The sequence below is a fragment of the Carlito syrichta genome, unplaced genomic scaffold, assembly GCF_000164805.1.
Source record: "Carlito syrichta isolate Samal-C Ts95f unplaced genomic scaffold, Tarsius_syrichta-2.0.1 Scaffold316215, whole genome shotgun sequence".
Lineage (NCBI taxonomy): Eukaryota > Metazoa > Chordata > Mammalia > Primates > Tarsiidae > Carlito > Carlito syrichta.
In genome coordinates this window covers 1,163,010-1,188,107 of record NW_007260311.1, presented here as the reverse complement: position 1 = coordinate 1,188,107, position 25,098 = coordinate 1,163,010, and the positions used below count along the sequence as shown (strand labels likewise).

General features: G+C 34.7%; 1 protein-coding gene across 1 annotated transcript in view; it reads right to left on the bottom strand.

The window, feature by feature from the left end:
* The window catches only part of ZNF407 (zinc finger protein 407), a 481,202-nt gene that overhangs the window by 290,567 nt on the left and 165,537 nt on the right, over window positions 1–25,098 (bottom strand). The window contains exon 4 of the mRNA XM_008073939.1: window positions 4,379–4,453. Coding sequence (XP_008072130.1) covers window positions 4,379–4,453 — 75 coding nt within the window. The remainder of the gene's footprint in view (window positions 1–4,378; window positions 4,454–25,098) is intronic.

Genomic DNA, 25,098 nt, shown 5'->3' with positions numbered 1-25,098 from the left:
CCACAATTAGAGTAAGTGAGGGAAAGATTTTACTATCAATAAGACCAAAGAGGCTGTAAAACAAGACAGTTAACCCCAAATCTATAATGTTCGAAAAAAGGGGAGAGGTCAGCAAAATTTTCAGAAATCTGTAATCTGAAGTGGGTCTGGAGAAAAATTCATTTATCCTGAACTAAAATACTGACCAGCAGAGCCTGCCCCAAGGGTGTGAACACACGCAACAGTTGTGCTGACAGTAATGCACCATCTGATAGGAAGAACCTTCATAGGCTTCTCAAAATATAGCTGCACTGAAACAGTATAAAGATTTTGATCTGGATATTCATTAGTAGAAGCACAGGTACATTTCCTTGATTATGAAATTATTTAACACTTGTCCTTTATGATGCACTTATCTAATATAAAATTCTTAATTTAAAATGCATTTCTGAGCAGATCAGCCTTCTTGAGATTCTGCCAGTACAGATATGTCTTAAATACATCCCCAACACCATAAAAGCAATGCATCAGATGAGAAATTCTACAGGAAGCATTTCCCCCTCCTCCTATTTACACAGTTATTCAAAGCCCAGCTGACTTCCAGGCACTGAACTATGGATGCCATCTACTTCCACTGTAATGTGCACCTGGCTTTCACAGAAGATATACTTAGTACGGCTGTTGCAATTGTGATAATCGTGGATAAGCTCGTTTCCTAGATTACTATTAGCAAATTCAAAGAGTCATAAAGATACTCTGGCTTACTTATACTACAAAGAGAATTACTCATTTAAAATAGGGAATACTTCAGAATGAACTTGCAAATTAAGTTTATTATTTTAGAATGTGAATTCAATGTGGTTATATTTAGTCATTTGCATTTAAGAGACTATGCAACTTCAAAAATACTACGGTACACTACCCTTAAATAATTTAATGCAGATGTAGGGGAAAAAAGATTATGTTCTTCCACAAGCCATCACCTCAGGTGTCCATGGAGTTTAAAAAAAATATTTGAAATTATTTCATGTTCTGTTTCAATGATAGTCATGCTAACAAAACTTACTGGATCATCAAACCTTATAGAACAAGTATATGAATTTATTTTTAATAAATTATCATTTTTGCATATATCAGTCAAAGGACAAGGCCTAAATACTTGCAAACAAAATGCATTATTAATTTAATTGTCACAGCCTATTTAGCTAACTTCTACTACTATTTGCTATAATATGCAATGCATTAGAGAAGTGAATTAAATTCAAAACATAAAAAAACTGATTATATTGTCCTGAAGAAATTAAAATATAGCAAGCTTGCAAAAGTATAACCAAGGCCTTAATGTTTTAAATAGGTAAGAAAAATATTTAACTTAATTTAGAGAACAGTTATGTGCAGACTGATGGCTCAGCATGCTGATAAGGGGTTTCTCTGCTTCCTAAAATCACGAAAAGGCAAGCAAGAGGATGAAATGGAAGAAAGGAGCCTGTGGGCATTTCTTGTGCTAGAGTGACCCCCTTAAATCTTAGGCTTCTCTAGCTATGGATAGCTACTGGAAAACTGTACTACTGTTAAAGTCCTGGCCTTCCAATTCAGTATATCTATGTAATAAGAGAGAGTGCCATGTAAACAGATGTCACAAACAAGAAGTTCTTTGAAACAAAGAATGTTTAATTTAAAAAAAAAAAATCCAAAGATGTTTGATTTAGATGAAAGTTACAGCTTGGAGTGCTTAAAGAATATTAATAATCCACAAGATGTTTGTGTTTTCCCACTTGAGATTGACTTCCTAAGACAAAAATAGTCTCAATGTCAGAGAAAAGCTTACCATAGAACAAGAGGGGAGAAAGACATTCAATCTTTCTCTTGCCTCTTTTTTAGTCTCCCTTTATGCGTTTGGAGCTGAAATGAGTAAAAAGAAAGTGTCCTGGAATGCACAGAAAAAGGTAAATAAAAAACCAAGAAGTAAAACCTGTAACTTTCAAACTCATATTTTAATATATAAGAGTTGTCTAGCATTTTTAAGTTGATACACACACACACACACACACACACACACACACACACAGAGTTTTATATAGATGAATTTTTCAATGATATGAAACATAAACACTTCTTCAAATATTTAAAAGTTCTCTCTCCCCCCCTCACCTTGGGGAGGTGAATCTTCTCTCTCTCTTCTCTTCCTCTCTCTAATTTACTTTTAAATAAACTTTTCTTCCTTTGCAAAAAAAATATATATATATTTAAAAGTTCTAAATAAAAAGCAAAATGATATATGAGTTCAAATATATACTACTTAAAAGTATACTTGTGAAAATGTTTTCTTTTTCCTACATATCTAATCTAGATTGTTTTCATTCTAATTTATTTTGAAATAAGAGACAAAAAAGTAGCGGTTCCATCATTTATTAATTATGAGGTATTGCATAAATTATCATATCTTCCTGGCTCTCAGTCCTTTCATCTATAAAACTGGAAAAATAGTTCTGCTAATAAGGTCATACAATGATTGAGATAATGTATGTGAAAGCAATCGGAACATAATAATTACAAATATGTTTTGTTTCCACATACTTAAACAATACACATGAAACTTAACTTTAATAAGTCTCAAATTATTCTTTAAAAATATAGGGCCAGGTTCGGTGGCTTAGTCTGTAATCCCAGCACTTTGGGAGGCCGAGGCGAGTGGATTGCCTGAGCCCGCAGATTCAAGATCAGCCCAGGCAACTTAGTGAGAGCTCATCTCTATAATAAATCAAAAAATGAGCCAGTCTTGGTAGCGGGCACCGTAGGTCTGGCTACTAGGAAGACTGAGGCGGAAGGGTCGCTGGAGCCCATCAGGTCGACGCTGGGGTGGCCGTGAGCGTGCCACTGCACTCCAGCCTGGGCAACGGAGTGAGATTCTGACTCAAAAACAAATTTATATATAGAATGCTTTTAGATTTTAAGAATAATGCATCTGTGACATCCAATCCATACATTTCAGCTGCATATTAAATATAATGTTATATTAGAAAAGTATGGAAAACCAAAAGTATGGGTAAAAAAGAGGCATGCACTACATCTCAATGTATTGATGCAGCAGTACTCTAGGTCCATACTCCAACGCGAAAGAATAAAATAGGGGCCAAGCGCGGTGGCTCAAGCCTATAATCCCAGCACTTTGGGAGGCCAAGGCGAGAGGACTGCCTGAGCCCGGGGTTCGAGATCGGCCTGGGCAACTTAGTGAGACCTCATCTTCACAATATATCAAAAAAATTAGCTGGGCATGGTAGCACGCGCCAGTAGTTCCAGGTACTTGGAAGGCTGAGGCAAAAGGATCACCGAAGCCTAGCAGGTCGATGCTAGGGTGGCGGTGAGCGTGCCACTACCCTACAGTGGGCAACTGAGTGAGACTCTGACTTAAAAAAAAAATAAATAAACAAAAAGAAAAGAAAAGAAAGAAAACAATAGGCCTCCAGTAGAAAATGCAAGCTACAATCCTCATAAGCAGAAAAAAAATATCAGTAAGAACATTTTAAATGTTTTTAAAAGGCTAATTTGCAAATATGGCTGAAAAGGCCTCAGGCTTCAGACTAGTAGAACAAATTGAATCATTATAGAATTTTAAATAATATATTAAAACAAAAGTTTCTGGGAGTGTCTGTAGAATTTTTGGATGCAATTGGAGGATTTGAGGGAGGTTAAAATCTACCTGACATTAAGGAAGGAAATACTGCTTTCACTAGTTTTGACTAAGCCGTACATTTTAAAGATCTAAAATTTCAGAAGTACCCATGCTCACCTGGTAGCTGGCATTGCTATATTTCAGTTCACCTAATATAATTAAGTCTATGTGATGAAGCTAATTATGATACAGTAGCAAGAAAAAAGAAAACTTGGCAGTTGATGACATAATAATTGTAGTGTTATTTTTCATGACATGGCAACTGTAGTATTATTTGGGGGATGACACAAGATGTATTTCTTTTTTAATAGCAGCAATGTTTAAGTCTACAATAAGAAATCAAAAATGTTATTTTAAAACCTCAAAATAAAAATATAGAATAAAACAGACATGGTTAAGTTTTACATATTTATTTTAGCATATTCTAGTGCATTCACAGAATTTAATGTCCTCCAATTTAACTCTTCTGTTTCAAGGTTGTTTCACAAATTCAAAGTTCTTAAAATCCTTTCAAATACTTCTATACTAGAACTTTTTAAAATTTAACTATGACATTAAATTTTTGTGGAAGTATGGCATAAAAGATGATATTCAACAATAGAGTAGCACAAAACCAACACATGATGAACTGACTTGATAAAAATTCTAGAAGTTGTCTCAATGAACAAAGCCCAAAATAAAAATGTAGTTATAGTTTTAAATTTTAAAAAAACAGATGAAAATTACCTCTCTTTTGGGGTACCAACTCCATGTTTGCCTAGTAGATGAGTATTTAAGTGCTTCTTCATTACAAAAGCAACCCTAAAAAAATAAATAAAGGTAAATTAGAGAACTAAAACTTGAACCTCTGCTAAAAAATTGTACAAAAAGTATTTAAAAGTTATAAGCATATTTGCACAGATATAACACAAAAATGCATATTATAATGGCACTCTTGCTAAACAAAATCTTGCATATTGATTAAATATACTGTAATTTTAAAAAGCAGAAGAAATAACTACAGCTAAGTTGACTGGTTCATTTTCTGATTTGGGTATATTAACAGGGCCCCAAAGATCAAAACAATGATTGGAGTCCTTCAGTCATTGTCTTCACTTCCAGTCCGTAAGAAGGATAAAGCAATACCTCACTAGAACATTCACTGCCCCTAGCTGATCTCACACTTCAATCATGAAATGAGTTTGAGAAAATGTCATTCTATTAAATATTTAAAGGACCATAAAAGGGAAAATGAATAGCTTTCATGAAGCTTCCTTAAAAACATGGTAATAATTTGAAGAGAGATTCTTTAAAATGATATGTTTACTGTATCTTCAGCACACAAAAAAATTGTACTGAAGTGCCAAGAAGATATCAATAACTAAAACAACCAAAAAGTATTACCTGACACACTATCTTATTTTATATACAAATCAGCTTACTTAATTCAATTTTGTTGACATAAACATGAAATGGACAGGAATCAGCAGCTAGTACATGAGTGCCATTCTTCTACTGAACACAGTGCAACATCAATTTAATTACGTCATGTGATTATTTAAAACAATTTAGACCTCATTCAGAAGCATCAGACTAAAATGGCTCTCTTGATAAGCGGGAAAAAATTTATTGTTGTAACTTTCAGTGTAAAAGGGCTTGCAAACATTTTTGTTAATTATGTATTACAGCTGTCCTTCATAAAGTTAATTACTAATAGCTGAAAGGCAACAGAATGTATTTGCATGTGTACATGAAAGGCATGACATATGCAAAAATATGATTTTAATTAGTATTCTATGATATGAAAGGCTACAAATCAAATTGGCATGTTATAAGATTCTTAACATTAAGCACTGAATTCATCTGGACATGTTTGCACAAATGAGCAACGTAGGACTGTAAAGTACGGTAGCAGCCCAGGAGAGACTTGTGACGAAAACCAAGCACAAAACAATTTCTCAAAATGTGAATGCTTCTTTTCATGTCTAGCCTATTTTGTTTGATTTCATATAATATTACAGAACCTCAATTTTAAGCCCAAATAAGTATGACTTCATTATTCAAATAATGCACTAATATACAACGAAAATAACATTTATTCTTATTTATATATTTGATAATAACAACTGTGGACAACATCACTTTACAACTATAAATAACTGGCCCTACTATCAATCATTGAAATAGAGATTATTCACATATAAAGAATCAAACTGGGATAATATTAAATGCTGCGCTAAAAAATCACAGTATAAGAAATTCTATATATGTTTCTGCTTGATTTGGTCAAAATAAATAACATTTTTCATTTCCTTAAAAAAAGAACACAGTAATAACAACAGTCCATTTAAGTCATAACTTCCCTACTGTCCTCCATTTCCCTATAATTAAAAAAACATAAAGCTAATAGCAAAGAGCAAAGGTTAAAAACCCAAAGTTGCAATGCACAGCTTATTTACATGACCAAGTATAATTTAAAAGAACTGAACTTAGAAACCACAGTGAAGTTTTTAGTAGAAAAAAAAATTAATCAAAATGTTTGTTTTAAGAATTGAAGCAAAAATATAACACTGCAAAGGGGGACAAACTAGCATAAAAAGGGAAGGAAAGATTTTGCCTGATATAACATTCTAACATCTGCTGAGCACCTCTAATTCTGCGTATTTAGTGGAATAATGTTTTATTATTAACAAACATAAAAAAGTTTATAATACTAAAACACAGCTCAATTATATTGAAATGCAAATTATTTATTCATTCAAAATTGATTTTAAGTACCAGTTCTTTAAATCTTGCTGAAAATACAAGTAGTGTAAAAGTCTCAATATCATCCTCAGTTACAAAATATAAGCCACACATGACTAACATAAAATTACCAATTTATATTAACACAATAGTGCCAGCAGTATGTGATTACTGAATGTAGCCTATCTTTCACCACCATTGTGATGGGATTATCTTAACGTGATGATTTCTGGGAAATATATAATCTAAATATCACCAGAAATAAAGCAAAAATAAACCAAATCTGAAAAGCTATCCAACAGAAAGTTCTTACTCCCATTAAATACTCACTGCTTTATGCCTTCGTACCCTGTCTCGGCACATTTACTGATCACTTACTATGTGCTGGCTGTGGGCAGACTCTGTACTTCTGATGGAAAGTCAGCCCATTAAAGTCATGCCTTCCCAAAGCTTTCGTCCCACCATCTGTTGCTGATCTCCAAGATGAAGAAGCACTAGGCCTGCACCCTTCTTCCCTCGAGGATCCTACTGGTCATTCATGCATGCACTTAATTCACACATTTACTATGGACCTATTATGCAAGGAACAGTACTAAGCACTATGGAGCACAGGTTAAACAAACAAACAAAAAAAGGTTCCTATCCTCAGGAAATATGAAAACAAGTGAGGGTCTGAGACAAACGACAACAACACAAAAGCAAGACATACTGCATACTGAGCAGTGACACGTAGTAGGAGAGAAAACAGAGAAGAAGGATATTAAAATATCAGCAGGGGTTGAAACTCTCTATGTGGGTGGCCCAGGAAAAAGATTTGTGGTGTGAAGGGTCTGGGAGAGCAACTGAGTAAGGCACAGTGACCCCGTGGGAGAAAGGACCACCGAAGACACCTTGAGGGGAGCTCTCACAACAGTGAAATGGCAACACAGAGCTCCCAGGAAGTGAAGATAAGCAGACCCAGAGGTGAGGAAGGAGAAGACAGGGCTGGTGTGCAGGAAGAATCAATGTGAAGGTCATACGGCTTTTACTCGGTGAAAAGAAAAACCAAGGCCGCCATCTGAATAGAGATGGGTCTTGTTTGTGGAGGGAGGCAGCTCAAGCTCAACCAAGGGCTAGCAGTGGAGAAGAGAACTGGTCAGAGTAGGGATATATATTTGTAATTAGATATATAATTGTAATATTTCCATATGGATTGGATGCAGAGTCTGATAGAGAGGGATCAAAGAAAAGATCAGTTTTTAGTATGGGAGAAACTGGGCTGGTAGGAAGGAGACCAGTTTGGAACATATTCAGTGAGGGAGCCTACTGGCCATCTAAGAGACTTGGCAAACATGAGGCTGACTACTGGCCAAGGGCAAGACCCATGCTGGAAATGTACTTGCTAAGGTTATCCACCTGAAAGAACAACTTTAAATAACAAAAAACATCACATTTAAAAGATGACTGATTAACTTACAAGTATCTATAACGGCCTGATACAGCATCTTTTAAACTTGGGTTTGGTGTAAAAAGAATAATACTGTGGTAACATTTGCATTTGAGTTATAGATCTCTATTTTCTAGTTTTAAAAAAATCCTTATTTTAACTCTTGTTTCAAAATAATTTTTAGTATACTATATGTCATACGATATAAGTCTCTTCCTTCAGTTTAATCACTGTAAAATTATTTCAACATGAGAGTCACAGGAGATGACCCACCTGATCTATTAAATAAAGTTGATCCTTGAACAACATGAGCTTGAACTGCATGGGTCAACTTACATGGGGATTTTCCTCCATCTTTGCCACCTCTCAGACAGCATGACCAATGGCTCCTTTTCTTTCTCCTTCTCCTCAGCCTACTCAATGTAAAGATGATGAAGATGAAGATCTTTAGGACGATCCACTTCAACTTAGTAAATATATTTTCTGTTCATTTTGATTTTCTTAACAACATTTTCTTTAGCTTACTGTATTATAAGGATACAGGATATAATATATACAACATTCAAAATGTATGCCCATCAATTGGTGATGTTATTGGTGAGGCTTCTGATCAACAGTAGGCTTTCAATAGTTAAGCCTTGGGGGAAACAAAACTTATATGCAGGCTTCTGACTGCATGGTGCCCTTAACCCCCATGTTGTTGTTCAAGGATCAATTGTAAACACAAGCAAAGAGATGTTAAAAAGCATTAACAGATATACAGAGCCATGACACATTCGCACCCACTGTGTAAGTCAGGATACTGAACACAGGGGCCAAAAGTCACATTTGCAGAGGTGAGCTTCCCCTTTGCCAAACAGATATCTATAGATGACGGATGTATAGAGATAATAGGGATGATACCAAAAATGTTGGGGTGGAGGGGATGCTCAAAGAAGTCTGAACACTCAGGTAAGAGAAAAGCACCACAAATTTCTCAGTCGTGTCTATGCCGGTGAGCACTATGAGTCCCAGGAAATGAACAGGAAGCCTGTATCACATTTTCTAACCTCACTGGACCGCTGAGTATTATTGTCATAACAAATATAAATACACCTACTAGAATTCTGTATGCAGGATGCAATTTAGAAAATGCTTATCTTAGTCCATCTGAGCTGCTATAATAAAATACCTCAGACTGAGTAACTTATGAAGAGCAGAAATGTATTTCCCACAGCTATGAAGACTGGAGGTCCAGGATCAAGGAGACAGAGAAGGCCCGTTCCTCACACATGATGCCTACTATGTGTCCTCACATGGAGAAAGGGGCAAATAGACTCCTAAAAGATTCTTTAATAAGGACACAAATTCAACCCATAGGGGGCTCCACCCTTCCAAAATCAGCTGCCAAAGGGCTTATCTCTTCATACCATTGCACTGCGATTAGATGTTAACATGAATTTTAGATGGACAAAACATTCAGATCATGGCACTGCTGGTGTAAACTCTGAGGAATTTTGGAATTGGGACATACAAAAGATTTGATTTACTTTGTAAAGGCACTGGAAAACTGTAATTAAAGCACAGGCTTTACAGAGCTGAGATCAGATCCTGACTACTATTAAACACGTGGGAGAGACTGTACAATTTTTTCTAATCAAACGAATCTTCTGTGTTCTAATTTTGCAGTGTGGGGATAATACTACTTACCTCAGAAAGTTATAAAAGTGAGATAATAAACATGCATTTTTTACCACAGTGCCTGTTACACAGTCACCATTTCATAAATATAACTGTTATAAGAGTGATTGTTTTGGGAAAAATAGGAACACATTAAAAGGCAAAGATTCTGTATTCAAAGACAGAAGTTGGAACAAAAGAAAGATAACATATATAGCCATAAGTAAGCACCTTTTGCACTACATACATACCAAGCAATGAACTAGGATCTGAAGGTACAGAGAAGAATAAAATGTAGCTTTTCAAAGGTTTTAAAATCCATGTCTTGGAAACAGATATCTAATGTCATCAGGAAGCATCAAGAAACAAGATAGTTATTTAAAAATAGGGATGACGATGCAATAAAACTTTTCAACACCACAATTTGGAATTTGAAAGGTTTCCCCTGCTTTAAGATCAACTTTGGAGTGCTGGTCAACGTCATCTACTTTTCTTTGAGCACAAACTCAACAAATTAATTTTCATCATTATACATACATTCATAAGCAGCACGGCCTATTCATATAATAAACCCTCTACAGTTGAAAACGAATGTATGAACAGAAAATTAAATAATGATTCTCCTAAGAATGACCACAAACAACTTCTCACATAAGTTCAAAATATACAAAAATACAAATAATGGGATTTAACCGGGTGCAATGCTCATGTCTGTAATACCAGCACTTTGGTAGGCTGAAGCAGGAAGATTGCTTGTACTTTAGAAGTTCGAGACCAACCTGAGCAGCATAGCAAGACCTCATCTCTACAAAAAAAATTTTTTTTTAAGAATTAGCCAGGCATAGTGGTGCATGCCTTTAGTCCTAGCTACTGGAGAACTGAAGCAGAAGGATCGCCTGAGCCCAGGAAGTCAAGACTGCAGTGAACTATGATCGTACCACTGTATTCCTCCAGCCGGGGTAAGAGTGAGACCCCCAACTCAATAATTATAATAATAATAACAACAACAACAGTAATAATAATGGCATTTGACTTTTGAAGCAAATATTTATCATTAAAAATATATAGAATTGTTATGCCATTTTAATATATCATGTTTATAATTAACTAAGTACTGCCATTCTGAAACGACCTTAAATAACTAAGTCTTATTATATAATAGTTTTATCTGTTAATTTAAAATTTTAATTGTATATTTATAAAAGTTGAATTCTAGATGTTCATATTGCAATCAGTGTGCATTTGTCCTCATGACTCCACATCACAAGAACAACAGCCCCTGAAACGTGCCTACATCCTAATCTGAGATACCTGTGAATATACTGGGTTATATGGCAAAGAGGAATAAGGGTTACAGATTGAATTAGGGTTGTTAATCAGCAGAGGTTAACATAAAAAGAGTGCCTTGCAGTATCTGGTTAGAGCCAAAGTGATTACAGAATCCTTCTAGAAATAAAGAGGGAGACAGAGGGAATGAGTCAATAAGAGTAGCAACAGAAGCAGCATCAGAGAAGATGGAGGATGGGGCCATGATTCAAGAGATGAAGGTGGTCTCAAGAAGCTGGAAAAAGCAAGGAGAGATGTTCTCCCCCAAAACCTCCAGAAAGGAAGATAGGCTTGCCAACATCTCAATCTCAGCCTGGGAAGACTGGTGTCAAACTTCTGAGTCATGTTTAGAGAATGTGTTTATAGGAACGGAGAAATATGTAAGAAACTAGGTGATGACACCTGTATAGATTATAACATTTATATACACTTGCAGTTGACAAGATCAGATATTTGGTTATAAGAGACTCATTCAGTCCAGGAAACACTCTTGAATAATTTGCATGAACAATTGATGACTATATACTGTCGTTATATAGATATAACTGTCACCTAAACATTTTATCCAACATATAGTTTTGCCATAATAGATAGTCTAACAAAAAAGAGATGAGTGGGGATGGGTACAGTAGGGCGAATGATACTAGCATGTGACAAGATAAGTTAAAAAAAAAATCTTAAAATAAGCAAAAACTTCTCAGTAAAAATCCTAGGAGGCAGAAACAATAACTATTGTTACAAAGCTGTGAAAAACAGCCAAAAAGTAAATAAACTTTAATACGCTTTTGTCTGGTTTTTATGTTTAAGGCATACTCTTATTTATTTCACTTTTATTTTTTAGTTGTTAGTTTTTGTTTGTCTTCTTTCAAAAGGTTAAGAAAAAAGGTTGAAAAGGAATACATAAAATACTTGTATACTCTTCAACTGGATTTACCCTGAACATTGTGTGACATTTGTTTCCTTGTTATTTCTCTCTCTTCTCCCTCCCTTCCTCCCTCTCTCCCTTCCTCCATTCCTCCCTGTCTCCCTTCCTCACTCCTTCTCTCTCTCTCTCTCTCTCTCTCTCTCTCTCTCTCACACACACACACACACACACACACACACACACGGAATGTATGAACCTTGCCTTTTTACTAAGTCATCTTAGAGTAGGATACTAGGATGACACTTTTCCCCTCAGACTTCAGCACACACCTCCAAAGAAGGATATTCGTCTATACACAGTACTTCAAAATCATTCCCAGGGAAATTAACATTGACTCAATAATACCTACTATACAGTCTACATGACATACAGTGTTTGGTTAGGTTTCCTTAGTCTCTTTAAATCCAGAACAGACCTCCTGCCTTTTTTATTTGTATGTCACAAATTCTAAGTCCCATATTTTGGAAATGCCTGATTGTTTACTCACAACTGGTTCAGTTTAAACACTTTTGGCAAGAATGTCATCTATGTACATTGAGTACTTCCAAGTTCACAGCACCAGGATAAATATAATGCGAGGTTAGCATCCCATTAGTAATGCTAAATTTGACTATTCTGTTAAAGGTAGTAATCTCCAAATTTCTTCAAAATAAATGCTTAATTTCCTTTTATAATTAAGTAATCCATGGGTGACATTTTGACATGTGTTACTATTCTGTTCCCTAACAACCTTCTCCCAATGGCTTGAGTGTCCACTAATGAATCTTGCCTGATTCGATTATTATAACGAGGACTGCAAAATAGCAATGTTCTATCACGCCTTCTGCATTTGTTAACTAGTATTCTTCAATAAATAATCTTACCATTTCCCCCTGTCTTTCTGTCTCACCCTCACTCTCTCACTCACTCTCTTTCAAGAGCATTTTACATGAGATCTTGGATTTTCATTTTTATACCATATTTTATAATCAATTAACATAATTATGCCTCATGATTCTCAAATTGTCCCAAAATTGGCCAGTGGAAATTCTGTAAAGCTGGCTATTATATCCTACTGACATTACTCCTCTAAATGTTTGGGTTCTTCCTTATTTTCTAGCACAACTTGACATTCAAGGCTCACCAATTAGTGTCCCTGGCCCAGACCTGAAATTAGCCCTGGTTTCTTAGAATACATAGTGTTGTTTATAAAGCAAAACCTGTGTGCTAACTATGATCACTGCTATTGGAGTACTATGGAATCTAAGTCCTTTCAATGCACAAAGCTAGGAGAAAAACACACAGACAAATACATGGTGGGCAAGAAAGGAGATACACACAGAGGACCTCAGCAGTAAAGGCCACACGTGGTAAATAAAAGCACATTATAACAATCATTATATCTTTTAAATATTCTAAATATATTATGATAAATTTTCAAGTGGCATACAAATACATTTTTGTAAAAAAGAAAGAAAGAAATCACATTATCTATTGCAGGATCTCTCTCTAGTGAAATAATTCTTTTCATGAACCTTATGTATAAATGTAATATTTACTGTTTCTTTCTTAAGCTCTTTAAGAACCTGGCTTCCAGTACTAGTTCAACTATTTCTAATCACTATTATGGATTCTTGTTCCTCATCTCATGCTCCAAGTGATATTTTTATTCACATACATTCTTATTTCAAAGGTATAATTCATTTCCTGGACTTCAAGCATAACCTCCTGTGAATGACTCTAAAATATATATCTTCACCCATGGCCTTTCCAGGACATTTTTTCTTGTGTGAACTGACAATACCTTAAAACATGGCCAACAATCAGTCATGATCACTGCTCATCAATGATCTCCTGCAGAATTTCCTAATTCTATCAATTGTACCACTTTCCCAATTTAGTAATCTAAGACTTATGTTCAGAAATCAAGTATTGTTTACTTACAACTTTTCTCTAGCAGGGCTTTACTTTTCTAGTTTAATTACATGAGTTCAAACTGGTCCAAGTACTATAGCTTCAATGTGTTCTCCTTTGCAATGCATCCCATATCCCACCATCATACTATCTTCCTACACACCTGTTCATGCTGTTCCTCAGCTCATCAGTCTTTTATACTTCCTCTCTGAATTAGATGAAACACCAAATCCTAAGCAAGCAAATAACAGTCTTCCACAGCCATTCAGAATCGGTTATTCCAATAGCGGAATACCCACTCAAACAAGAATCAGAAATGAATGTTAAAATGTTCCAACTAAAAAGTAAGAACCAACTAAATATTCAATAGCAGAGGCACAATCATAGTAAAATGTTATGCATCAATTAAAGTATACAGGAAACTACTCATGATAGGTTAATTTTAAAAGAACAAAAATATTACAATATAATCCCATTTATATATGTGTGTTTATTTTTGTATTGGCATAAACACATACGTATATATGAACAGCATTTACCCAAATTCACTGACATGAGATTTAGTTTTAGATGATTTATATGCCTTGTTTTCTACAAGTAAAATTTGTAATTTAAAAAAGCAAAATAAAACGCTTAAGAGTTTTCACAGCATTTTTATATGTTTGCTCAATGGCTCCCCACAAGTGCATGATCAGCTCTCCCTGAGAGAGGAGTAAATGAAGGCTCAGAGAAGATAAGGGATTTGGACTTTAAGAAAATGTGGCAAAGGAGCTGAAAATACAAATGCAGGACTCATGCCTGACACGTTTCTGCAGAGCTATCCCCACTACTCCACATTTCCTGCTTAATGAAAGATTAAAGCCTCATGGAAAATAAGAAAAGAGAAAATACTACAGAAATAAAAGTGTTAACAAATCAAACCATTCTATTAAATACTTTTGTAAATAAATATGATTTTTCTAAACTAATGAACAATAAATCTAGTAACTGATATAGCATAGAGTTTTTTACAAAAGGTTCGTTAGGATTATGGAAGTGCACATAATATTAAAAAAGAAAATATCATAGGATGAAGAGACAAACTAAAAATTAATGACCTGTGAAATAGGTCAGACAAAAATGAATACAATGCAATCAGTTATCAAGAATAAGTATGCTTAAAAATATAAAAATAATGATCACTTCCAAAAGAACAGCCATTTGAGACAGACTGCATTTATTTTATTATAAACAAAACCAACATATAGATATTTTACTTTCAATATGTCAGAAATCAAGGGTACATGAAATTTTGTTGTTAAAATGTAAAATATGCTGGACATTAAACAAAACCTAAACGAAATAGTAAAGATTTTAATTTATATAACACATAAAATGAAATACCTTATCTAACATCCTAAATATATTTGCAAATAGATTACTATTATGTTTCACCACGACATCAAGAAATAATTTTTTCCACTCACTTCTACCTGTTAATGAACATGTTAATGCAATTGAACAACAGAAAAACCTGTAGTTCAAAGGTATTCAAATCTGTCAAAAATTTACCTTGCAAAAAACTACAATCAGATGAGATTTATTTACTCCAAAATTCAGAAGCTAATGAGTACTAAACAACACTAATAATCATATTTCTCAAAGTCTTTTAACAAATCATTACTAGGCCAAAATACTTATGTCTCTCATCATTTCTCAATTATATTCTGACACACTTCTTTTGCCCCTTTTGATTGTAATTACTATGCAAAACCCATTATTTACACATTTGAAATGTACTCCTATAATTTTATATAAAGCAACTTGCTTCAAAAACAAATTACTAACATTCCAAAATATAAAATATTGAAGAATCTTCAAATCATTTACAGTTAAAATTTTTCTGGATAGTTCTGCTTCTCCTTGAAAATGAACGCTATGATATTTTGCAAAAATCCCCACGAAGAAACAAATGTTAGAAAGTTTCTGCATATTCATAAGAAATAAAAACTTTTCTTAAGTCTCACACCTCTTCAAGGAGTAAGCATGTTACAGATACATGACAATACATTTTTAGATATAACATGTCAGCTACAGTACTCAGAAATGTTTCTCCAAGAATCTGAGGTTCTGTTACACACACACACACACACACACACAGAGACACACATGGGCCCCACAATTTCCCAGAGTAAATGAAGAGATTCAGCAAGCTAGTGCTGCTTTTTTTCAAGAATTAATTCCATTATCATTTAATGCGGCTCTGTATAAAAATGTAAGTGTATTATTCTAAGAACTGCACATAATATTATACCCCAAGACCTTAATAGTACATTGTATACTTCCAAATATTAACCACATTCTGAAGACTAATGAAAGAAATCAAGGCTGGGCTTGGTGGCTCGGCCTGTAATCCCAGCACTTTAGGGGGCCGAGGAGAGTGGATTGCTTGAGCCCACGGGTTTGAGATCCGCCTGGGCAACTTGGTGAGACCTCATTTCTACAATAAATCAAAAAAATTAGCAGGGTGTAGTAGCGTGAGCCTGTAGTTCCAGCTACTTAGAAGGCTGAGGCAGAAGGATCGCTGGAACCCAGCAGGTCGAGGCTGCAGTGGCCGGGAGCGGCTACTGCACTCCAGTCTGGGTGATAGAGAGACTCCAACTCAAAAAAAAAAAAAAAGAAAAAAGAAAAAAGAAAGCAATCACATATTAGGGCTGTCTTCCTTCTGTTTGTTTTTCAGTGTGAAGGGAGGGAGACTGCCAAGCTCTGTTGAGAACTGTATGTACACTAACTTATCTAACCCTTACCACATCCCATCTCACAAATGAGAAAGTTGAGGGCACAACCATTACCTCCCCAAAGGCTGAGCAACTAGTGCAGAGTGAGGATACGTCCCAGCTGACTCCCCAGAACCCAAGGATCACACTGACCACTTAAAGCTCCTGCCTCCCTCCCTCTCATAAACTACAAATCATGTTTAGACCTGATTTCAGAAGTCTGCTGCTTTACTTTTTTTAACTCAAAAATCATTTGCCAAATTAACTAGGAGATCAAGGGTGGAAGTGTATTTTATTTCTGAATTTGAGACACAGGTAATAGCATAGTGAAAAAATGCTGATGTCTAAAGTCGAAAGTTGGTTCTAGTCTAGGTTCTGCCGATTAACAGCAGCTGGCCTCAGTTAAATTAGCTACATGACATGAGAGGTGAAGTGAAATTACTGATATAAGAATTGTTTTTTAAAAAAAACATGAGTTCAGCAAACAAGTATATAAACTGCAAAAATTACCATAACCAATGAAATCTCCAGAAGGGGAATTACAAAAACACGCTAGACATATTTATGAATGGTTACAGTGTTAGAAGAAAGTGTGATCATAAGCCACACTCACTGAAAACTTCCCAAAAGACTTCAATGAAGAAGCCTTTGCCTAGAGTTACCTCAACTCCCCTGTAACTGCCAGATATTATCCTCTAAATGGAAAGCATTGACATGGTCAACAGACATTAAAGAAGTATCCAGATGTACTTTGTATATGAAATCATTTGTAGATATCCCAGGAAAGACTATCAATGAGGCCCACAACAAGGCCTAGAGTCAAAGGAACTTAGGCCGAATCTGAGCCTTACCCATGGCTAGATCAGGACAGCAGCTCTCTTCCCTAGGGTTGTAGGGAAGATTTAATGAGGTGAAGTATTTCAAGAGCCGATTGTAGCACCCATAGCCGAGCAAGCCCTCTAGAAATGCAAGCCAACTTTGCAATAGTGATGACGATGATGATGAAGACCACAGTTACAACTGGGAAAAGAATCCTAGAAACAGGAGGAAGAATAAGAGATAGCACACACATACTGTAGCTTTGAACTGGATAACAGGACTTGGTAAATCTCATTTTTATCCTCCCAGAATAGGAGACCTTCTACACAGGGTCATGCAAAGATTGAAAATGAATAGTAATGAAATTTGGCACTTTAGTGAGAGAATACTCTGGCCAAATAGGGCAATAAATGTTTAACATGGATTATTGGATATAAAACCACTACTGTGATTGATACATACTACTATTACTAACTTCAAACTATAAATGAGAAAATTAAGGCATACTGGGATCAAATATAATAAAGCCTTTAGGAAAATATATCTATATACAATATACAGAAAATAAGAATAAAATGCCTAGATAGTTCATGACATGTAGTAAGTCTCAATAAATAATCACTATTAATATATTAAGACTCTTCCTATACAAGAAAATAATTCTAATATTGTCCTTACTGATTAACTGTGCAGGAGCCAAAATACATGAGAGTATTCATGTCAAGGAATAAAACACCAATCAATAAATTCACCAAAAAGGGGAATTCCACTTTTACATGTAATTTGTCTTCACATTTCCTCCCTGATGTTCTATGTAAATTGACAATACAGTCACATGTAATATAGCAGATGTCAGCCAGAAAGCTGTGACCAAGCCCTGACTCCAATCCCATCTAAGAGTGAACCAGGAATGGCTAAGCCTAATGGAACCAGCACTTCACCTGACAGGACATCAGGGAGGCGTGTTCTTGAGTCATTCCCATGATGGAGCTGGCAGGTGTAGCATGCCAAGCTGCCTGATGGAGCTATTTCTAATACTAGTCAGGCAGTTCTTTAGAAACTCAGACTTTTTAATTTTTTGCTTTAAAAATACTATTTAGTAAACTGAGGTATTCAAGTTGCAATTAACGTGAAACTGAATTGAAGCTGCTAGTTGTACACATTCAATATTTATACAACTAATATATTGAATCATTAAGACAAAAACTGAGAATTCAAACTGAGACAAGCTAGTACTTTTGAGTGCATTAGCAGAAACATTCCATTATGAAATACATGCAGACAAAGACATGCTCTATATCTTGCATCAAAGTTTACATACAGGTAAGATAAATATTTTTTGATAGTTTCGTATTACTTTTTTTTTTATTTTAAAGATGTGGGATACAATTCAGGAGTAGGTTTACAAATGTTCATTATGCAGGTACCCTTGTTAATGAGGTGTGCCCCCCTCACCTGGCAGTTTCCCACTACTACCAATCCCGCCCTCCCCCCACCATCCGCAGTTCAGATAAATATGTTTCATGGAATACAATTATGCAAAAATTTAAAACAAAATAAAATGCTATATCTCCTTTTATCAATGGGTCAGCATGTTGCTGACTGTGTAGTGAGTATGCATACCATGTTGGGCAGAGAAGTAAAATGCCTTTTTGTTTATCAGAGATTAAATATAGTTTAAGAAGATGTGTACGAGTACAAAGTTGACAAGGGTAGAATGCAAGGGCTCAGAACTGGGACAACTTGGATAAGCCAAACTACATTTTCCAGAACCTGCTTCCCTAGATATATGTGGTTAGGGAAGGCCAAAGAGAAAGTAGGTCATATGTGAAGCAACAGTTCACACGCATTGCCGCACGCACTGTCTCATCATCACAAGGCAACAACCAAGCCCACAACTGCTCTCCACAATCTTGGGATCCTACATCAGTTTCTGCAATTCTTGGACCCTATGGATAAGTTTAGGTAATTTAGGAAGGACCCCAGCTTCATATAATCCCATCCCACCATTGGCAGAGTCCTTGGACTTCAGGGATTGTCTGTAGGCTCCACCTGGTCCTCGTTCTTTGGCCATGTCACATCCCTCCTTGCTTCTCAACTACCTGACCTGGAGACTTCAAGCTCTAACATTACATGTGATGACAATGCCTCATAAAGAATGGTTAAAAAGTTCTCACAGTTGTAAAGACCAAATCCCTATAACAAACACCTTAACTTTTTTCATACATGCATGTACACACATGCAGCAATATATGTATATGTCATAGTAATTCTGAATGTCTGAATGACTAAGTGAATCCTGATTGATTCAGGATTTAGAAGATGGAGTAACAGGAACCAGTCTTATTCTCCCATGTGAAAAAAACAAAGACATTCAAAAACATGAAATAACAACATTTAAGACAAAGGACATCAGGTAAAGAAAGACAATGACCTCAAGGTGACAGCCATCAGACAGTGGGATGCAATAGGAACTGCAGTTATAGACAAGTAGACCCCTGAGGCAAGGAGACAAGGGAGCGTATGGGAAGTCCAGGTAGCTGGACTGCAAGAGACGGAGCAGGAAAGAGGAGAGACCTTCCCAGAGATGGCACTCTAAAGATCACAGAGGAAGTGCACGCAGTATTCAGCTATTATTGATCAAGTCACATGTATGAGGAAGTTATATGAGGGTGAGACAAACAAAACCAGACAATATTAGAAAAAGAAAAAAAAAAATGTTTGGGCTCACGCAGGCTCATCAGCCGGAATTGCGAGACCTGAGAGTTCATGGTGCATACAGAAGGGTCTGTTTCAGTGGTGGAGATAATTAGTGCTAGACTGAGCATTGTTCCAATCCTGCTTAAAAGCAAGGCAAGAGAGATCAAACTTTTTTCAAGTAAATTAACTACAATCTCAGAATAAAGGTCAAGAATACTTATTGAAACACAAAATAAACAGAAGCAACAAAATAAAATTAACAATGTCTAGAATTCTATTTAAGAAAAGAAAACTACCAGGCATTCAAAGAAGTTGGAAAATATGACCCATAATAAGGAGAAAAATCAATCAACTAAAACCAAGGCAGAATGGACAAAGATGTTAAAGTTAGCAGACAAAAACATTAAAATAATTACTATAAATATATACCACATGATCAAGAAAGTATAACCATACCACAGAATCCCTGAGGGATTGGTTCCAGGACTCCCTGCAGATACCAAACTCCACAAATACTCAATCCTTTATATAAAATGGCATAGTACAGTGGACCCTTGAACAAGGGTTTGAGCTGTACAGATTCATTTTTACATGGATCTTCTTCCAATCTTGAGACAGCAAGACCAAACCCTTCTCTTCCTCTTTCTCTTCCTCAAAATACTTAATGTGAAGACTATCAGGATGAACACCTTTATGATGACCCACTTTCACTTCAAAAACAGTAAATATATTTTGTTTCTTCTGGTTTTCTTAATAACATTTTCTTTGCTCGCGCTTACTTTAAGAATACAGTATATTATGCATATAACATAGAAAACATGTATGAATTGACTATGTCATCAGTAGGGCTTCTGACCAACAGTTAAGTTTGGGGGAGTCAAAAGTAATATATAGAATTTTAACAACACAGGATGTAAGGGCCTCACACCTCACTCACAATGTTTAAGGGTCAACTATACTTGCATATAACCTATGCACATCCTCTCACAAACTTTAAGCCACCTCTAGATTATATATAAGACCTAATACATTGTAAAGCCTGTGTAAATAGTTGGTATACTGTGTTGTTTTAAATTTTTTGTTGTATTGTTATTTTTATTGATAATATTTTTGAAATATTTTCAACCCACAGTTGGTTGAATTCTTGGATATGGAAGTCAAAGACATAGAGGACCAACTATAGAGAGATGGATGATGGAAAAAAGACTGAAGCCAAATGGATAGAAATGAAAAATACAACATGAAAGATTAAAAACTTACTAGAGAAGAATAATGACAGATTAGACATCCAGAGGAATAGTGAATTTGAGTAAAGAGGAATAGAAAGCACACACATAAAAACACAAACACAAATGTGGATTTTTAAAAATGAAAACAGCCATTAGTCAGTCACTGAACAACTTCAAATGATATTGCTGGATTCTCCAAAGACACTAGGTGAAAGGGAGGAGTATTTTAGAAAGTAATGGCCCAAAAACTTTCTGAATGTGAAGGAAACTATAAATCCATAGATCCAAAAAGCTCAACAACTTGCAAACATGGCAAACATTAAGAAAACCAATGGTAAAGAGAAAATCTTAAAGAAGCCAGAGAAAAAAAGTCATGTTACATACAAAGGATCAAATATAAGAATGACAGATTTATAGACACAAAACAAGTAAGGAATGAAGAACATACAAAATGCTAGTTACCTTCACTTTATACCTTACACCATTTATAGACATTAACTCAAAATGGATCACAGGCCTTATATGTTAAATCTAAAACTAAAACACTTATTAAAGAAAACATAAGAAAAGAATGTGAACTTGAGCTAGGTAAAGCATTCTGAAATATTACACACACACAAATTCATTAAAGGTATTTGCCTACTTACATCAAAATTTTAAAATTCTTTTCTTCTGAAAAAAAAAAAAAAGCATAGCCTGGGAGAAAATACTTACAAATCATATATGTAATTTAAAAAAAAACTTGTATCTAGAATATATAAAGAAATGACATACTCAAAAAGAAGAAAGCAAACAACCCAGTTTTTTAAACAGACAAAAAAAGCAATTAATTGCTCCTTCACCAAAGAAGCAATACACAAATAAAGCTCAGGAGAAGACACTCAACATCATCAGAGAAATGCAAATAAAAAACCACAAAGAGATTCCTCTACATATCTAATAGGAATGGCAAAAATAAAAACAATTATAAAGCACAAGTTTTGGCAAGTATATGGAAAAATAGAAACGCTAAAACTCTTATGGTGGGAATACAAAATGGTACTATGCTCTGAAAATCCTTCAACTGTTAAACATAAATGTACCACAAAATCCAGTCACTCTCTACCTAGGTATTTATCCAAGAGAAATGAAACACTATGTCAATGCAAAACTTGTACATAAATGTTTGTCATAACATACTTTTAAATATCACAAATGAGAAATAATTCAGATGTCCATCAGAAGGGGAATGGATTAAAAAAATTGTTAATCTAATTCTACTCAGCAATAATTAGTAATTAACTTTCACTACATAACACAAAGCAGAAGAAATCTAAAAATAGCTATGCTGATGAAAAGAGTTGACAAGAAAAATTACAAACTGTATCATTCCACTCACACAGAACTTTTGAAAATGCAAGGTAACAGTGGCAGAAAGCAGATCAGTGGGTGCTTAGGAATGGGAGAGAGTGGCAGAAAAGAATTACAAAAGATAAAATAGAATTTTTTGGCAGTAATAGACATGTTCATTCTTTTGTTTATGGTAAAGGTTTCATGGCAATTACACACACCCACACATAGACAAGCACACAGCTATATATGTATTAAAACTCATCAAACTGTACATTTCAAATATTTACATATTTTTGCATGTCAGTAATACTTCACTAAATCTTTTTTCTTTTAAGTCAAGTTAAAGATGACATACACAAAAGGAAGTCTATTTCAAAAGATATATACGTGAAAATTATAACTTGAAAATGTTAATATTTCAGGCATTATACTATCATATAAGAGTAAAAACCATATTTATTTCTTCTTTACTTTTTTGATTTTTTGATCTGCAAAACATTAGAGTTCTAGAGTAACTGAAAAGTCAACACATGGCTCAGCAGGTATAAACTAGATATTATTTCCTGAATTATATATAGCTATCCTATAATGAAAAAAATGAAGAACAAATATCTTACAAAAGGAGAAATAGTAAGAATGTCAAGTAACTATTAGCAAAAGACAGAGGTTTCAGAAGCACAACAAAAAGATAATCCAAGAGAGACAGAGAGAGAATATAAATAACTTCTATGATTTTCCCTTCTAGAACTACAGCTTTCTCCTACTATGTTACAAGCAAAATAGTTTGTTACAAATACTACCAAAAAAAACTCAACAGTAAGACAGATACTACAAACTAAAAATGGGCAAAGGATCTGAACAGACATTTCTCCATAGAAGATGTAAAATAGATGATAAACATAGGAAAAACCCACTCAAAACCATAACTCTACAAGGAAATCGAAACTAAATCTTCAATTACATGTCGCTTCAAACACATTTCAAATCATCTTGAAGTGATTTGGCAATCAAGTGATGGCAATATACTTGCCATCTTAAGTATATTGTGTTCCAACCCATCTCAATGATATATCACTTCAAACCCTTTGATTACAAGTTGGCTATAATCAGAAAGAAAAACAACAAGTTTTGGTAGAGATATGGAGAAGTTCAAACACTTGTATGTTACTAGCAAGTATGTACAAGAATGGTACAGCACAGTGGAAAACATTTGACGTTTTCTCAAAATGTTGAACATACAGTTACAAGACCCAGCAATTCTATATCTAGGTAGATACCTAAGGGAATTGAAAACATGTGTCCACATAAGAATGTGTACACAAAAGCTCAAAGCAACAGTAGTTGTAATACTCAAAAAGTTATTTTTCTTAGTATTATGATCCAGGTGATTTAAGTACTGATACATGCTACAACATGAATAAATCTTGAAAACATTAAGCCAAGTGAATAAAGTCAGATACAAAAGGCCATATATTGCATGATCTTATTTATATAAAAAGTCCAGAATATGTTAATCTATAGAACCAGAAAGATTATTCACAAATGAACCATATTGAACAGTGAATGACTATCATTCCGTTGAAAAAGAACATTGTACAACACTCATTTAGGGTATTCAATTTAAAGTTCACATATTACATGTCAGTAAAGTGAAGAGATGAAAACAACTAATTACAGTAAAATTTGGCATCCTGTATGTTTGCAGGCCAAAAACACTGCAAGATGATAAATTTAGGTAAGATATAATAAAGCCTAAAAGAATTCAGGAGACTCTCAAAGAAAGAGTAAAACTCAAAGATAACCAATATTTTCACAAGGAGGAGGAAATTTCTGGCAGAAAAAATTAAGAGAAAAGGTAAACCTGTTTAAGAACATTAAGTATGTGCCAGGGATTAGGACAAAAATGAGGCTAGAAGGGGTTTTAATTGACAGATTGTGAAGAACTTTGAAACCATGGTAGGAATTTTGAATACTATTCCATTTTTCTTTCAAAGGAGATATAATAGATAACATGCTTTGGTAAACAATTCTGTAAGAAATAAAGACACTAGCTGACTCCAAAAGCAGTGAGTTCATCTAGCATCCAGATATTGATTCCTATATGCAATTCTCCATTAGAAGGATCTAGGGCTTCCTGGCTAAAGAGCTGATCCCAGGGCTAGGATATCTTGCAGTGCCAGAAATATGAAAATATTCAAGAAACAATAGAGATATATCAAAATAACACAGAAGACAATATGAACCAGCTTCCCATGAACCAAACTAGGAAAATCTGAGACAAAAAAATTCAACATGGAAATTAATCATCAATTTAAAAAAGAATTTCATGCATACATGTTAATATAAATCAAAACACACAAAAAAAGTCTCTTCCAACTTATAAATATGAAAAGAACAACAAATGTTCTACAAAATACCTGACCTATAATCTTCAAAGGCATTATTTCTTCTCTCAATTAGCGTAAAGAGTAAATTACACATTAACAATATTTTAGTTTGGTTACTGAATTTAGCCCTCTCTCAAATAGTATAAATAGAGTGGATATTAACAATATTTTACTTTGTTCACTGAATTTAGGCCTATCTTTTTGCTTTAGAAAATTGCAAAAGAAGAATGACAATTTTACACTCATCTCTTTTTTTTTTTTTTTTTTTTT